The sequence below is a fragment of the Pterocles gutturalis genome, unplaced genomic scaffold (assembly GCF_000699245.1).
Source record: "Pterocles gutturalis isolate BGI_N339 unplaced genomic scaffold, ASM69924v1 scaffold39563, whole genome shotgun sequence".
Classification (NCBI taxonomy): domain Eukaryota; kingdom Metazoa; phylum Chordata; class Aves; order Pterocliformes; family Pteroclidae; genus Pterocles; species Pterocles gutturalis.
Genome location: NW_010127054.1, coordinates 6,937 through 24,449, shown reverse-complemented (window position 1 = coordinate 24,449; position 17,513 = coordinate 6,937). Strand labels below are relative to the sequence as shown.

General features: G+C 38.1%; 1 protein-coding gene across 1 annotated transcript; it reads right to left on the bottom strand.

Annotated features, from left to right (window-relative positions):
- Positions 1–10,561: 10,561 nt before the first annotated feature.
- On the bottom strand, positions 10,562–16,846 carry SAMD8 (sterile alpha motif domain containing 8). The gene is made up of 5 exons (XM_010079168.1): positions 16,266–16,846; positions 14,395–14,490; positions 13,559–13,676; positions 12,605–12,755; positions 10,562–10,866 (listed from the first exon to the last, which is right to left on the bottom strand). The coding sequence occupies exons 1-5, from the start codon at positions 16,844–16,846 to the stop codon at positions 10,562–10,564; spliced, it is 1,251 nt and encodes a 416-aa protein (XP_010077470.1).
- Positions 16,847–17,513: the final 667 nt, after the last annotated feature.

Below are 17,513 nucleotides of genomic sequence, written 5' to 3'. Positions count from 1 at the left end.
AACCTTAATGATTATATGATTCTATGATTAAGAGGCTAGCTAGGACATATATAGAGAAGTAGCATATGGTTCATTGATCATAAGGAGTGATCACAAGGAAGGAGTCCTTTCAGAGAGAGAAGTGAGCCTGCTCCATTTTTGTCATGTAGAGATAAATTTTCTAGAAGGATGTTTTCAGACCCAGGAGGAAAGTTTCCAGGCTACCATGTAACTCATGTCATTCAAGCAGATAATATAACCTTAAGAAATAGAATATACCAAAGAATAACATTCGATTCAATATACTGTTATACACATTTAAACTCCACATTTCCAGATGCATTTTGATTAAAACTTAGGTACACACTACATATTTTAAGTTTGTGCATGTAGTTAAAAAAAAGTCTTGAAACAAGGTGAATATTTTGCCTGAAATAACTTCCCACATTTTAGAAAACTATTGGAACACAATATAAACCATACTGTTTTATACTGGTTGTCCACAAATGTATTATCACGGTGAATGTCAACAGCTTAGTAATGCCTCCTAAGTGACACTGAGGCTGGAGGATCACAGTCCTCCGCTGTGTCCAGGGTTCTCCTTGTGCAAATCCACGCATTTTTGTCTGACAGGACCCATGAAATTTAGAAGTAGAAATGGTTTTGATGCTTCAGTTACTAGATATCCGACTTTGTGCATAATTATAGTTCTGAGTCAGGTTTGAACTGTTGTGGTTTCTTTATCAGTAGAGCGTCTCCCTGTTTCCCCTGATAATAGGGTTAAAATTTAAAGCTTTTTATGAATTAAATAGAAAGCTACTAATTAGAATAACCTAGATATATTCATTCCTTTAGAGATTTTAAAAATTTATATTAAGTTGTACCAATGTTTCAAATAATATCAGTAATAACAATTTAGCTATGCAGGAAGACTCATGGTTGAAGTTTGCAATCCTGCATTTCCAATATTAAATCAGTACGTACCCAAAAGTCATTCTTCAGTATGCTAGATTCATCCACCAAGATTAGATATTCATAGGAGAAAGCTGTAATGAGATCAGAAGATAACCATATAACATTTATTATACAGTAAGCGAAAATAGAAGTTACAGGATGACAAAGATAAAACTTGCAAGAAGCTTGCACACAGAGATCTCTGGCCTGTTTGGCCACAGGAAATAGCTCCATCAAGCAGCAGCCTAACATGACTCAGCTTGACCACATCATCATCCAGGGCTATGGCATCACTGAAAATTCACTCAGCAGCAGTAAATGGAAACATCTACACTTTGGAAATGTGAACTCCATCAGACAAGAAGTTTATGGGTTTTTTCACACTCTTTTCAGCCAGGAAGCACAGAATAATCCCCCCTTTGAAAGTTAACCCCTGTGAAATCCAAGCTTTTTAATGGTGTCTCAGGTTGGGAAAAAGCATTAACAAAAATCGAAACCGTAAAATACATTAATAAACTGCAGTTTCAGGATATATATCTATCAACACAGTCCAGCATGATTGATTCAGTGATAAGATGGACTTCTGAACTTTGTGCCATTATATGCCTGTTAACATTTGTTTAGTACTACAGCACAAGATGAACGGCACCAAGTGCCAAATACAGCATCGGTTATATTGTGTACGACTTCACCCCATCCTGGGGGATCTCAGCTGAGCTGTGGTCATTCCTGTGAGGGATACATTCTGTCTCTAAGCTGTCATGCTTCCAGCACCATTTTCAATATATTTGTCCGCTTTCTTCTGACATGGGCTGCAGTTAAAGTAGTGTGAAGTGATGCTATGGATGCTTTCTGATGCATCTGCCTCCCTGCCTTTTCTCTACAGTATACAACATACCAACCAATATACAGCCTTGCCTTCTTCCTGCTTCTATGACTGGCACTGCCCACAGCTTGTAAGGTGAACTGGCTTACATAGACTGCTAGATGCATGAGACTGAGAGCAACTGTGTACACATTGGGTTTTTTGGGGTGTGGTTGTTTTGGGTTTTTTTGGTAGTTTTACTCAGCCACTCATTGCAGGTACAAACAGTTTTACTAGCAGCATGTTTATTTTCTTTGACTGCAGTCATGATTTCTTACTGCTCGGGGAATTTATATATAGGAGACTATGATCTGAAGATACTCTCCCTGTTTTAAATAAGCTATCTGAGAAGCCAGATGCAGTATAACAGGCTTGTCTGATTAAACCCATTGCAATCTTTGGCATGCCTGGGAGTAGTTCTGTGCTTTCATTTTCCAGGAGGATGAATTTCAAATGTGCTTTGAAATCCTCAGAGCAGGATACAGATGCTCGAGTGACAAAAGCCAGTGCTCAGTAATCTTAATGCAGAAGCATACTTCTTTTGGCAGAATCCTGGCACTCCAGCTGTTATTCCGATCTGCTGGACAGCTGCTTTCCATTAATCACTTCCAGCAGAAGAAAAGGCCTTCCAAAGATCTTTCATCTTTGGCCTATACTCAAGCAGCAAAAAGGATGTTGCAGCATATAAGGTTTGTGCCAGAAGGGATCTTCAGCCTAACAGAGAGCACAATTCTGAGGTTTTTTCAATGAGGTTCCCCACAGGTCCATCCTGGAAGACTCAACAATCTTATCAGCCATACCACATCTTAGGTTTCTGTATCTAAACAGGGTGTTGGTCCTCAGTTACCTTGCCTGTGTTTATAGGTAGCTAACAAGTTAGTTCATGCCTAGCAGAGATCTGTCAAGACAGTATCACAGGGATGATGATCAGAAGATGGATATTGTGGCACAAGCTTTTTAAGACTTCTGTGGTTGAGGGAAAAGAACGAGGAAAGGGAATCAAGAGAATATGGATGTGAATCCAGGTCAACTTCAGCCCTTTATTTACAGCATTTGGGAACATGAATGTACAGAAACCCTTAAAACAAAACTAAATTCCTCTTAGTGACCTAAAAAGAAGAAAATTTTTCAAGAACACTGGATTTCACTCAACATTAAGATTGAATGTTTAAGAAAGTCATCACACTCAATTAAGGAACCCAAACTACCTTTCTTCTTTTTCTCATAAATGCCCTCAGAAACACTGATGACTTTGTCAGTGCACTCTCGTTAAGCTCCCTCATTTCTTACCAAGGGAGGTAAGGAAGCCCCCTTCCTAAGCTAGCATCTTTCTTACCTGTCTGAGGATGAATTCTAAAAGCTCTTCAGCTGTTAGACTGGAGTTTGAGATACAAGGGATCTGCAGCCCAATGACCTACTGCCCCAGGATGCAACTGGGTTTAAATTCCCACATCTTACACCTCTGGAGACTGGGGACCAGGGCCTCCTCTTAAGACCTGAAACAAAGAACAGTATTGAAAACTAAATTCGCATTTGGCCCTATGTGGGGGTTTTCTCAACATAATATGTTTATGGACCCCTACCCATGCCCTCCCAGATGATGTTGTTTATCCATGTTTACATTTCAAACAATGGGCAGAGCATTCGGGCAGAATATTTCTAAAGAAGAGGTGCCACCATGTCTACCAACAGGGCAGAGCATGTTGGAAGAAAAGTTCTTTTGTGAATGAACATTAGCGAGTTGTTAATGATTTGAGTGGTGGGCACACTTGTTCAGGTGCTGCATGGCTGCTGGGCGCTGGAGTAGTCTCCCCGGTGGAGAACCAGCTGCCCACCCCCGGAAGCTAACCTGGATGCAGGGCTGTTGCACCCCCCAAAGCTCAACCTGGAATGTAACCTGGATGCAGTCCCCCCCACACGGGTGGTCCTGGAAACACATAAAAGGTGAGCACGAACTGTACTCCCTGTCGACCCATCACCCCCCACCACTGAAGGAGTTTCTGCCTGAAACCAAGATTTCTGCTGAAACAAGGGACTGGTGATGTTCTCTGTCTCTGTGTTTGTCTGTCTGTCTCTTTCTGCCCCGCTTTCTTACTTTTCAACTCTTTCTTACTCTGTCTTCTGTCTGATTTTTGCCTTCAAATAATGACAGAGCGTTATTTGGTGCTGCCTTAATGGATACGTGGTATCAGTTGTATGATAAGTGTGATTTGGTGCTTGACTCTGAGGAGTTGATTCGTGATGTTTTCACAGTTGCTGAGGTAAATAAAATTGTGTTGTATTGTTCCCTGACTCATTGGCTGACTCCATCTAGCCAGTGCTCCTTTTTGGGAACCACAAAAAAGCTCTCTGGACCATCCACTGTAGTGGAGTGAGACAAGCGTGGAGGCAGCATCTCTGCCGTGCTGAGACAGAGACGGCACGCGAGTGGCCTTTCATGTTGCCAGCTGGCCAGAAGCAGACACCAGCCTTCTGCTAAAGCTCTGGTTTTCAATCACTGCAACCTACAGCTTGGAGAAACAGCCCAATTAAGAGAACAACCAAGCAGAACTCCACCTTTGTGAAAGACCATCTTTGTGAAGGAGTCATCCCAGGAATGGCCAGAGGCCTTTAGCAAGGCCTACATTTAGCAGAGCCCATTGCAAATCACTCTCCCTCATCCTCTGCTGTCTCCTCTTGCTTATTTAATGCAGCCTGCAAGAGGGCAGATTGATTAAGATTTTCCAATTCAGAGGGAGGTAAATGAAAAAACTTTCCTTCGGTTCAGTACGTTACGTTTACTTGGCTCACACTAATTGGGGAATGTTTTAGCTGGATTAAGGTCACAAAATATATTTGAAAATTACCATTTACAAGTATGAATGTACAACTCCAGGGCACGCAGTGTACCTGGTATACAGTTTTAAGTTTCTCCATAGGAATGGGTACACGTACCAGATGATTGAAATATGTGACTGAAAGTAACAACAAGCCTAACATACAAATCTATTAGAAGAGTAAGTTTTCAGAAGTTAACTTTACTCTTTCACAAGTTTTCCAACAGTTTTTATAGACTGTTGATTTACTGTAATGCTATTCATTACCAATACCTAGAGATATTAAAGTTACTTCAGTTGAAGAATCATTGAAAGCCCTCTTGTCATACTTAACTGAGATCTTACAAGATGGAACACGTGTTCTAACTTTTTAATAACAAAAATATTTAAGCAATTTGCCAAAATAATTTACAACTGGCAAAACCACTAGGCACACTGCTTTATGCATTATGCAGTTTCACACCAGTGAAACAGAGCTTTGGGGAAAACCAGCTCTAAAACCTAGATTACTCAGGTATACTTTTATGGTCACAACGCTAACAGAGATAAGGAGCCATAATTTTACATATAAAATAAATCAAACATTCATCATCTTTCAAATATTTTATTTTAGTACTTTTAAATATGTCTTAATACAACAAAGATATAAAACAATATATTAATTCAATCTGAGTTTAGAATCAAAACAATATTACTTATTTACAGTACTCACTTTAAACTCCATTAGCACACTTCTTAGCCATTAGGTAATACTATTTTCTCTGTCAGAACAAAACTGAATTAACTGTTCAGAGTGAAAAGTCATGTTTCTACTTATGTTCATGTACAATGCAGTTTGTGGTTTCTCACATTTGACAAATTCCTCATATTTGACATAACTGAACTGAAAGAGCAAAACTAAGTTATAGTTAGTCTTTCTATCTACACAGTCACTGGGCTAAAAGGTCAGGTTATTGTGCTCCACATTTATCATCCTAAGTTCTTACACACCTATTAAAAATGTGCACGTCACTGAATCACGTACGTTAATACTCACTGCAAATTTCTTAAGATACAAATACTAAGTATGCAGGATACTGCTATACGGAAAGTTCAGTGTTCACAATACTATACAGTGTTTATTTGGGGCTGTACGGTTTTTTGGCTAATTTTTCTTCATACAATGAACCAGACATTAGCAGGTTCACTCCAAAGGACTTTTTCTTCCCCCTAGAAATACTGTTTCAACTAGAATAGTGACAATATGAATCTGTATGAATCAGTGATCTACCAATTAACCCTCGATTAATAAAGTATACATGTGCAAAACAATTCAGAGGGTAGGCTGTCTCACTGCTAGGACTTCTGACAAATGGACTTCCATCTTGACAAGACTATGATGTTTTTTTGTAGTTACAGGTCCAGTTTCTAGAAAAGTATCCTCCATCATTCAAAAAATCCAGAAAAATCAATACTGTCCGCAGATCACTGCAAATTCTCTTCAGTAAAAACTACATGGACTGGATTAAAAACTATCATTATCACAGCTGTTATAGGTTAATTTTGTTATACTCCAGGTTCACACAACCTACATTTTTTTTCCTAAGACATCTGCTATTTCTTCAAATGTGTATTTAATGATAAAACTCAGCTCCACATTAGTTTTGGTGCTTGAAAACCTAGTGGAATTTCATACATCAAAAAAATTGCTAAATAGTAACAAAGAAGTGTGGCACTAAAGTATGCAAGCACTGGTTAAAAAAACCCAAGGAGATAAGAACTGTTGCAAAAGACTTGACTGAGTTCAAACACTCCCTTTTTTTTCCCTTCAGTACTCTTTTTTGGCACTATATGAGGCACAGCTGTACAGAAAATATTATAGGAACCCATGCTTTTATCCTCATTGAAAGGTTTAAATACTTCTAAATAATCTTATTTAACAATTTAACACGCTCGCATCAAAAAAGAACTTTTTTTTCCAAATGATTTAACTGACTCTTGCTTCTTAAAGGAACCTAACTATCAAGGTTGTATTTTAATACTTTTTTTTTTCCAGATTTATTATTTCAGAACCCAGTTAAATAGTTATGCCTTTAAAATTCTGATGGAATGTTTTCTTCTATAGTAGATGGGGGGGGGGGGAAAGGAAATAAGGGAAAACTAAAAAGAAAGTGACATTACATATTCCCATTACTGTTGCAGTATACCATGCACAACATGCACTTGGCCTTATCCAAGAAAATGCTTAAACTAGAATGCTAACTCTCACTGAAGTCAGTATTTAGTGATTTGCTTAAAGTTAAGCATATAATTTGCTTCATCACAAGCAGTATGCTTACAGGATCCAATTTTTGCTAGTCTTGGACATTTAAATACTTCAATGACTATCTGTATTTCTGTACCAAAGTGTCATCTTGTTCGCCAGAGGACACAAAGATAATTAACATATATAGAAGCTTTCTATATCATTATTCAAGAACAATTGGAGGAACCATGCTTAAAGATCCTTCCATAAGCTTTGTCAGTGTCATCAGAGTTTGCTAAAACACACATCTATGAAAGTCCAATTTCTGTATGCAGGTGTAATGTCATAAAACCACTTGTTTAAGGGATCTTCCAGAAAGGAAAAACTGAAGGGAAAAAGTTTAGGAAAGGTATTATAAGAAGCTATGTCATAAGGTACAACCAGGAAAAAAAAAAAAAAAAAAAGAGGGGGGACTGCCTTATGTGTCTATCATTTTCAGGTATGTGCATACATATGCCCAAACTGATGATAATAAGGCAGAGCTCAAGACTTATCAAGTTTCAAATATTACTAGATTTGCTAAGCTATCAAAAAAATGTGACCCTCCCATTCTTTTGTATACCCAGTTATTCAGCTAAGACTTTTCTACTTGATTAGTTTGTGCACTTTGTAGTACTAATGTTGTTAGACACTTGCACTTGCTGACATAACAGAGTAATAAATTAATTACACCAAATTCAGTTTATGTGTGCTCCCATAGACCACCAAACACAACTTTGCACAAAATAGGTGCAGCAAGTTAAAGGACCACAAAAAGACTGGTGCATGAACATAAGGGAAAAGGACAACCCTGAACATACTTAACATTAAATCCAAGGCCCAATGATGCTCTGCTGCCTGTACTTAAAAGTGCTTGTCAGCAGCAGAGAAGCAGTAAATGCTTTTAAAACACTGACTTTTTAAAAAGGACGTTCAGAATTTTAAGCCTGTCAGTTACTTGCAACTTGTTTCCATCTAATTAACAATAAAGCTTATTTTACCGACTTTACAGACTGACCTGTGCTCTTTTGCATGCGAGATCAGATTCTTCTGTCTTCTATCAATTTCACTTTCTTGCATGTTTATAGACAGACAAAATTAACTTCCAGAATAGAAGAGGACAATTATCCTGACAACGGTTTAAATCACTTCAGTGCTCACAAAAATAAACTGTATATTATTTATCTTGGACTCAGTTATTTAGCATCAAGGGAACAGCACAAAAGAACAAGTTTCTTTTAAAAAACATTGATAGGCAATACTGATTTAACATGGATTTACTTAACAGAATTTGAAAAATTAAATTAGAACAAAGAGAGAAGCCTTATGTTTCAAAGTATATGAACTTCATTTAAAAAAACAGTACTGAAATGATAGCTTTACTTCATGTAAACATTGTTAAACTGGGCTGTACTTGAAAATTTTCCTACACGTCTAAGTTGCAAAATAATTTTTCAGTTTAGACACAGCTATCTATGCCAGTTAGCACTGACATGGCTCTCTTCAGAATCATCAGCTTTGCAGTTTAATTGCATACCTCTTCGCATGTTATAACTCGGAACACAGTCCGGCACATCCTGAGAACAGATGTTTCCTAGAGTTAAAAAAAATACCATTCATAACTGCGTGTGCATTGCAAAGCCAAAATGTAAGTTAGCAAATAGAGCTCTTTGATTATAAAGTCTCAAAAGGAATGTTCAAATTGTCTTTCTGGAATCAGAAGAACAGCAAATTAAAAGTCTTTAAATCTTTCAAAATATTTTCTCCTTTTTTTCCTTAAGTGTAAGCATACTCCCCCAATTTGGATGACAAGAGCCATTAGGCTATGGCTTACAGAACAACATAGTATTATACCTGCAATTTTGCTAAAAAATCGGAATGTTACAAATATAAAAGTCTGCAGAATAGTACAGTGTATGTGTCCTCAATACAGATGGCAGAGATACTCTAAGACACACAATTCCTCTGTGGAATAGGAGCTAAATTAAGTTATAAAAGTAACATACTACAGAGAGCTGAGATAGTCAAGTTAGTACAATCCTGGTTTATAAAACACAGTACAGCCAGGAGCAGCCCACAGTAGGTTACAAACCTCCAAATACAAAACTGTCTTGCAAAATTCCAAAGGGATTTTTTTCCATGCAAACTGAAGTACACTGTGGCTATTAGGTCAGCTTGTACCAAGCTGGAAATGCTTCATGTAACTTTCCAAGGCTGACTTACACTACCTTTTGCACATACCACCTATTCTGAAATTGCAATAACCAAATTAAAAGGTCTACACCATTTTTATGATTTGTACCTTTTACCTATCAGTTTTCATTTAGCATAAATCTAATTTCAGATCTCCACAGCCAACATTAGATTTGTCCCTGCACTAAGCTCTGCATAAGAGATCACCAACCGTGTGACCCCTGCTTGCGAATCATGGACTCGGAGTGTTGGTTTGGGGTTTTTGCAGGTGTTTGGTTGTGGGTTTGTTTTGGGTTTTTTTGAGACAATCAAAACTCAACTGCTTATGATACTTTTATCTTTCAGTGTAGTAAATGAGCAATTTCATTTAAGAACAAGTCTCTTTTAATAACTGTTAGAAGAATATATACTGTGTTTGTTTATATATATATAAACAAATATACTGCATATATATATCCAGAGATATCCACCATATTGTTGACACCAGAGTGCTAAAACATACATCAATATGAGCACTATTTCCAATACTCATTATTATTTCTTTTCCTGAAAGAGTTACTACATGCATTTTCCCCATCCATCTATGGGACAGCAAGATATATGAAGATAACTGATCTGTTTTTTCCAATATCAAAGAGTTGCTCCTAAAAAGCATGCACAGGTTTGGGTACAAACCAATTAAAACCACACAGAAGTTATTTTGTGGGTTTAAACTCATTAAAGCTAAATTAACTTCACTTTCAGTGGATGTAGCATTTACTTTAACTCATTTATTTAAACACAAAAGGGAAAACTGTCAAGTGCTAGAACAACCACATAGACAACTGATAGACTAGACTAAGTAAGTTCTCATTAAAAAAAAAATCATCACTGCATAGACCCAAGGCAGACTTTCAAATTTTGCAACCTGTATGTGGACCATTTATACTGTCAGTTATATTCTAAGACTTGTTACGTAACAGTTAGGAGACCCTTTTAGCAAGGAACTATACTGCTTTCCTCATTATGACACAGTACTCCTCAATCTTTAAGTATACACAGAGTTTGTTTTGAAAATTACATTTATGACTCCTTGAAAAGAAACTCTTCATCAAGTTCTAATTTTTTAGTCAGTATATGTAAAGGCTGGCATGTCAGATAACGGAGATTATTTGGACCTGTAAAGGGTATATTCAGTACAAGCACATATTTGAGGTTAAAGTTACTTAAACATTCACATAGAACCTTACTAAAGGGTAACACTATTCTGGTTCCTATTCACGGTTCACTGAGTCTTCACTGGTTCCTGCATTGTTTTCTATTTTAGCAACAAGAAAACAAAACACATTCCTATGAAGTATGGGAATCCCATTTTATGGTTAAGAATCTAAAAAACAAGACAAGGAGGAGGACATCATGGAGTGAAAGATGTTACTTTACATGCCCCCCAGCTAGCCATGTAGGATCTTAGTCATAACACTTCACAGAAATCTGAATTGACCCACACACTCTTCAGCCAATCAATCTCTTCAGTATAGTGGGTTTTGAAAAGGGCCAGCAATACTCATTGGGAACAGTACCATTAACATTGCATTCAAAAAAGGAAAACATCGGAAACCAGATCCTTGCTCTCCTACTCTGTTGATATGCCCTAGTATTAGCCAGTGTATGGTAATACAGAAAGAGTCTTGTAGTGATGTAAAAGGCAATGAAGACATCTATAGAATAATGTTCATGTGCAGCCAAAATGAAGAAGATTCCAAAAAGATTCAGGACCCAGGACAAAGTGTGCAAGAAGTTCCAGCTCCTCGGTGTATCTAGGAGAAAACAGAAAGTGACTAACCTTGAATGTCTCAAAAATCTGGGTCATCACAAAATCCAGGCCTAGATATCACAAGTTTTCATACAGATTTTTAATCCAAAAATGTGATGAAGTTACTCTGTCTTCATCTGGAAATAAATACAGCTATTATGCGTTTCTGGATTAACAGAGCATCCTAAAATGGTTTAGGACCATACAAAGCAGAATTCTTTGTTCAACCAACTTCTTTTAATGAGAATCATGCATTTTCCATGTTGTACGGGGAAAAAGGTCATAAAGCATACATTACTGTTATTGCAGTCATTCCATCACAGGTGAACTCAAACTAATTATCTTAGCTTATCACAGAATCATAGAATGGTTTGGCTTGGAAGAGACCTTAAAGATCATAGAGTTCCAACCCCCCTGCCATGGGCAGGGACACCCTCCACTAGACCAGGTTGCTCAAAGCCTCATCCAGCCTGGCCTTGAACACCTCCAGGGATGGGGCATCCACAGCTTCCCTGGGCAACCTGTTCCAGTGCCTCACCACCCTCACAGTGAAAAATTTCTTCCTAATGTCTAGTCTAAATTTACCCTCTTATTTACCCTCTAGCTTATACCCATTACCCCTTGTCCTCTCACTACACTCCCTGATCAAGAGTGCCTCCCCATCTCTCCTGTGGGCCCCCTTCAGGTACTGGAAGGCTGCTATTAAGTCTCCTGGGAGCCTTCTCTTCTCCAGGATGAACAACCCCAACTCTTTCCACCTGTCCTCACAGGGGAGGTGCTCCAGCCCTCTGATTAATTTAGTGGCTCTCCTCTGGACTCTCTCCAACAGGTCCATGTCTTTTTTATGTTGGGGGCCCCACATCTGAACACAGTACTCTGGGTGGGGTTTCATGAGAGCAGAGTAGAGGGGGAGAATCACCTCCCTCGACCTGCTGCTAATGCTTCTTTTGATGCAGCCCAGGACACAACTGGCTTTCTGGGCTGCAAGTGCACACTGCCGGCTCATGTTTAGCTTCTCATCCACCAATACCCCCAAGTCCTTCTCCTCAGGGCTGCTCTCTATCCACTCTCCACCCAGCCTGTATTTGTGCTTGGGATTGCCTCGACCCACGTGCAGGACCTTGCACTTGGCCTTGTTAAATTTAATGAGGTTTGCACTGGCCCACCCCTCAAGCCTGTCAAGGTCCCTCTGGATGCATCACTTGCTATATAATGTATCAATTCACTCTGTATTTACAGAAGAGTGGTATTGTTTCACATATTCCCAATCATCATGAGGTTTGGTATTTTGGCTTTATAGATTATACTAAATATACAGCCACCTAGCTGGGTATTTTGCCTGATGAGGTCAGTGGTAGATAACTACGGAAGTGTACAGGAAAAGAAAATCAAAAATATCTTCCCTAGTATTCTCCCAGTAGCAAGCTAGAAAGCCTTTCTAATTTTCTTGGCTCACATGTTCTTTACAATGTACCCTATTCATCCTTCCATTAATCTAGGTGGTGCTGCTCCTTTCCTGCCTGCACATGAACTCTCACAAACTTGAGAAAGAGCACAGCAATCTGAATTTATATTGGTTTGCTTTAATGTTAACACACTGAACTTTTTGAGGAGGTCAAGCAGCAAATATTGTTAATACTTAAGGACGTTCAAGTATTTACACTCTCGCACCCTTGGTTGACAGCAAGCAGTATATATTCTTAACACTTAAGAACACTGAAGTATTGACACTCTGTACTTACATTCTGTGACAAAGAAGTTGAGCATGGTCAGGACAACAGTGTGGCCACTGAACATATAATCTCCACAGGTATGTACTCCAGTCAGAGTCATTCCAAAGCCACTCCATATTGCAAACGCCCGCTGTAGTTTTGCCCAAACATTGCCATACAACTAAAAGACAGTGACAATAACCTTTAGTAAGTTCCAACCCCCAGCCCAAACAGTACGTCCTTAAAGTTAGCTGTATAGCATTGTGTATGTTTAATACCGTTTATCATGTTGGGTGTTCTATTAAAATGCAGGTTAGCACATCTTTGAATTTTGCTGTGGCTGTGAGTCACATTAGTAACTACAATTACTAATTGTATTCATCATACCTCCAATGAATACTGGAATTTAGAGCAAGTATTTTGTTGCAAGTGATTTACATACAGTCTGACACCTTTTTTGTATGTATTCAACCTCCTAATGTGTCACTGTCAAGTTTCCAATATATTCATCTCACACCTCTTCTAACTAAAAGTTAGGATAAAACTATAAAATCCCATGTTCTATGGAATATCCCTTACTAGAAGTGGCAGAATAACAGTAGGGTGGTTTGGGTTTGTTTTTTTTTTTCTTTTCAAAACCATGTATCCAACAAGACAAAGAAGTGATTACTTCACTTTCAACCTTTCTTCACGAAGTCAGAAAGTTCTGATGTATTCTCTCCGGTTCACATTGTGAAATATTCTGAACACCGTTCCTCAAGCAAATATCTCCTCTCCAAAGGGGCAAGTGCTTCTAAGACCCCTAGGGATGCTTTCCTGCATAATAGCAATTAATGAAGGGGCGTGGAGGGGAACAACACTGTTCTTACAAACACACATCTAACATTATGGTCACAACAATCTCCATCATACCTTAAATAAAATTAAAAAAAAAAAATTAAAGAGGAAGCAGGAAAAATAAGTTAAAGCACTTTAAATTTTTACCTTTCCAGTACACTGCAAGTGCTGGCCTGGCACAGAGAGTGAGGTAACAAACATTGTAATGCAGCGTAATAAGAATACTGTCCCCATGAGGCTGCACAGCCTTCGCAGAAGTATAGACCTGGGAAAAGTACATAGGAACTAATTGCAAGAATACTAGTGTATTGTATTTTTAAATCAAGAAAGTTACGACAAAAACATTTGCCCGCACCCCAACTTTGTCCCATGAAGTCCCTTCATCATTGCTGCAAGTTTCACAGTAAAAAAAAAACACTTTTTTTTAAAGCATTACAGTAAAGGTATGTTTCCAACTGACAGGGTAAGACACTGTAGCAAGCTTAGTGTCACCAAAGGGTACAGCTCCAGTCTTCTGCAGCTACATTTGTACTAGCTTTGTCACTCCTAACTTCTGTTGGCAAACTGATTAAAACCAACAAACTGGTAGAAATTTAACTTAAAATACGCATGCACACAAACAGGTTTTCTACCCTTCAGTGACAGCATGCTGCTAGGCTAGCTCAGTCGTCCTGTGGAATTTCATTCTCGCAGGATATTCTTATATACAGATTTGTTACAGCATGAGAGTATATACTGACAACTCTCTGAAATAAACACATTCTGAAGGAAATTACATACAACTCCAGGAGAAAAGTAAATTCAGATTGCTCCTTTGTAAGATTTACCAATAACCATTCTTGACTAAACCCTCCCTAATCCATTTTAACAGGGACATATTAGAAGCTTACAAGATTCTCACTGAATGGAAAGTCTTAAACACACATATTATAGTCCTTTCCCTGAATCAAAGTGACAGTTAATTTGAATTTTCTATACTGTACCTGTGTTTGTGAAGCAGAAGAACCAACAGCCAAATGTAGCAAAGAATTACGCCACATACTTCAGTCATAGCAAAAGCCCATGGTATCCTAGGGACACTAAAAAAAGGATGAAGGAAGAAAGTTAACTTATAATACAAAGGCTTAATTTTTCTTTCTAGTCTCAGTATTGAGAATAAAGGCATATAAAGTTCTAACTACAAAATGAACTTGCATTAATCTGACAATAGTTTAAACTACAAGCAAGAATTATTTTGTTAGACTGAAAGACATAGCATTTGAATTAATTTTTAATTACATTATCTCCTTCCTAATAATGTATTTTCAGCAGACACTTACACAGAATTCAGTAAGACAAAGAAAATCTTTGTCCTCCTAATTTATACATGTGATTTACTAACAGGATGTGTTCCTCTACCATTGTTTCCCAAGAACCTTTTCATTCTGACACAAACTTGCACTGTGTCAATTATGCTGCTTATGCTTATAAGAATGCCATGTCAACACAATTAATGAAATGCTGCAAAGCCTAAAACCCTAAATACTTGTAATGAAGCAGAACTGCACTGAAAAGTGTTATAAAAAATATAAATTGTTTTCAAAGTTAGATTTCAGTGATAATCACTATATGCAAACCTTTTAGCTTTGCTTGTCAAAAGATGTAAGACTTTCTTGCACACATATGGCACCAGGGACAACTTCCACTTCACAATTTCACCATATACAGACTGATAGATTTCAAGAGAAGCTGCTCCTTGTAGTTTTGTGTTTCACCTGATACAAAGGGGTAGCAAAGCACGCTCAAATGCTAGCTTTGTAGTAATCCCCTCACATCGTTTTGTGAGCTGCTGTTTTCTGACCTCTCCCATCCTCCTGCCCAGTGAATACCATGGCAGTGCCCTGGGAACAAAATGCAGTAATGTCATAGCTCCCATTCTCTCTCCCCTCTTCCACCCTGCTGGACGTGGTCCAGCCTTGCTGAGTTATATCTAAATTTATGGGGGATGCTGCACACCTACTCAATGGATTAAACTCCTACTGACTTCATGAAAACCATCAATGAAAACAGAAATTACTGACAGGACTAAGAAGACCACAAAGACTGAACTCTTAAAACAGTTTGTCTTTTAAAACTCTCTAGGCAGAAAGTTCTCCATGGTGCAACTGCACTTCACCAAAGGGAGCATTTATCCCCCATTAAATCTTTAAGTCAATGACTAGAGTATCACCTTTGCTGCTGTGTCTCTTTTCTGCCTCCAGCGGAATATCTTCGATAAAAATTGAGCAGGTACTGCATAAGTCACAACACTGTTTCAGTACACAGATACTCTATGAATAAAAAAGATGCTGGTGTATTCAGTCTACTTCAGAGTTTCCTTAAACCATCTTCAACAAGCTGCCAATGTGGAGACAGCAAAACTACAGTATCAGTGTTATTCCCTTTCAATTTCCTTGCTCATCGGCAGACCAAAATATTCCTTCATAAAAAGTTTTGCTATATCAAGACATGTTAAGCTTCACAGCAGCATCTAGATTTCAGAAAAAGCATAGGGCTGCTTATCTATGTCAGCTGACTGTCACCTTTTTTACTAGAATGAGAGGATGAACAAATTAATTCCTGACTTGTGATTAGCTAAAGATGTAGAATTAAATATAAGTTGGGTAGAACAACAGCTCAACTTATTTTCCCCTGAGAAGACTAAATCTCTGCATCTAAATGATGCAAATTTCCACCTCTGCACAAGGGTTTACTACACTCTAATTACTATTTGTAGAGGCATCTACAAGAGCATATGAAACTTTGAGAACGAAGAAAAGACTGCCTATACTTTAACCATCAAGTTACTATTTTGCTTTAAAAGAAAATTTCTTACCTATCTAGAAATATGTCTGGTAGAGGTGGATACGTTTGCATGTCAGGTACTCGCTCATGTACTATAACCATAACAAATGATGTAAACCCAAACACTATGAAGACATAAATACAACTTAAAATTGTCTTCCAATACTCTGGGTCCAGTCTTCGGGTAGAGTGTTTGTTCTTTCCATTTGCATATTGGTACTGATCACCACTCAAGTCAGTAACTGGTCCATCATAGTCCCGAGGTACTTCACCATTGCAAAACCAATCTGTACCCTGCAGTGAACCAACACTTGGGCACACTGTGCCAATGTGACTATCGCTGTTGTAACCCAGCTCTTCCAGGACATCAATATGTTGCTTTTGTAGTTTGCGTATGGACAACATTAGCCTTTTGATATCCCCCAGGACTTTGATTTCCAAAGGAGGGGATCGTAAATCATACTCAGTAAGTGTCAGCAGTGTAATTCCATCTAGCCTGTGTCTATTGCACAAAACATCCACATATTCACAGAAGCCTTCTTCCTTCAGCCACTTGGCCACACTCTTGGTAGTCCAACGTTGAATGCAAAGCTGGTTATTGCCTGCCATCATCCTTCTCTATTCGCCAACAAAATTGACCTGTTACATATTGGAGAAAGAGACAAGACCTGAATGTTTAACAAAGATTACTGAAACACCAGTGTATTTTGTTCCATTTTAGATGCTTAATTAGCCAAAGGCTTTTCATATAAGAGCCAGCTAAAAACCAGACATATAATTTATTGGGCAAGTAATCTTAAAATGGTTTAAATATATTTTTATTCAAGTAAAACTAAATTAAGATTATCTCACTTGTTTCCAAATAGAAATTTAAAGCTACCAATCAGCAGAACACTTCCTAGATGCACCCAGTCTACTTTCATTCTTTTGTTAAAAAAATAAATAAATCCGAGTTTGTCAATTACACCAGGCAATGAAAACCAAAGATTACTCTGTTCAAATACCAGTTTAATGATTAGTCTTTTCCACTATTTGCAGTTCATAAACTAAGCAAGAAAATAGAGCCTGCAACCATGTAAAACTGAATTAAAGTGAAAATGATATATTACAGGTCCAATATATTCCACTGTTTTAAAATATATCCTGAAGCTTTGGTGGCACGACATTTCCCCCCCCCCCACCCCTCTGAGGTAAACCTAAGACTAGGTATCTACAATAATATTGACCTGAGACATCTTAGTTGTATGTTGATGGTGCAGCCATCATCTTTCCATCTTTG

What these genes read in the sequence shown, in the direction of transcription:
- SAMD8 (XM_010079168.1), bottom strand. Translation starts at nt 16,846, where the DNA reads ATGATGGCAGGCAATAACCAGCTTTGCATTCAACGTTGGACTACCAAG. An exon ending in ACTTGCAGTGTACTGGAAAG is followed by an intron (nt 12,756 to 13,558) that starts GTAAAAATTTAA and finishes ACTGTCTTTTAG; the next exon opens with TTGTATGGCAATGTTTGGGC. An exon ending in CAACTTCTTTGTCACAGAAT is followed by an intron (nt 10,867 to 12,604) that starts GTAAGTACAGAG and finishes GTTTTCTCCTAG; the next exon opens with ATACACCGAGGAGCTGGAAC.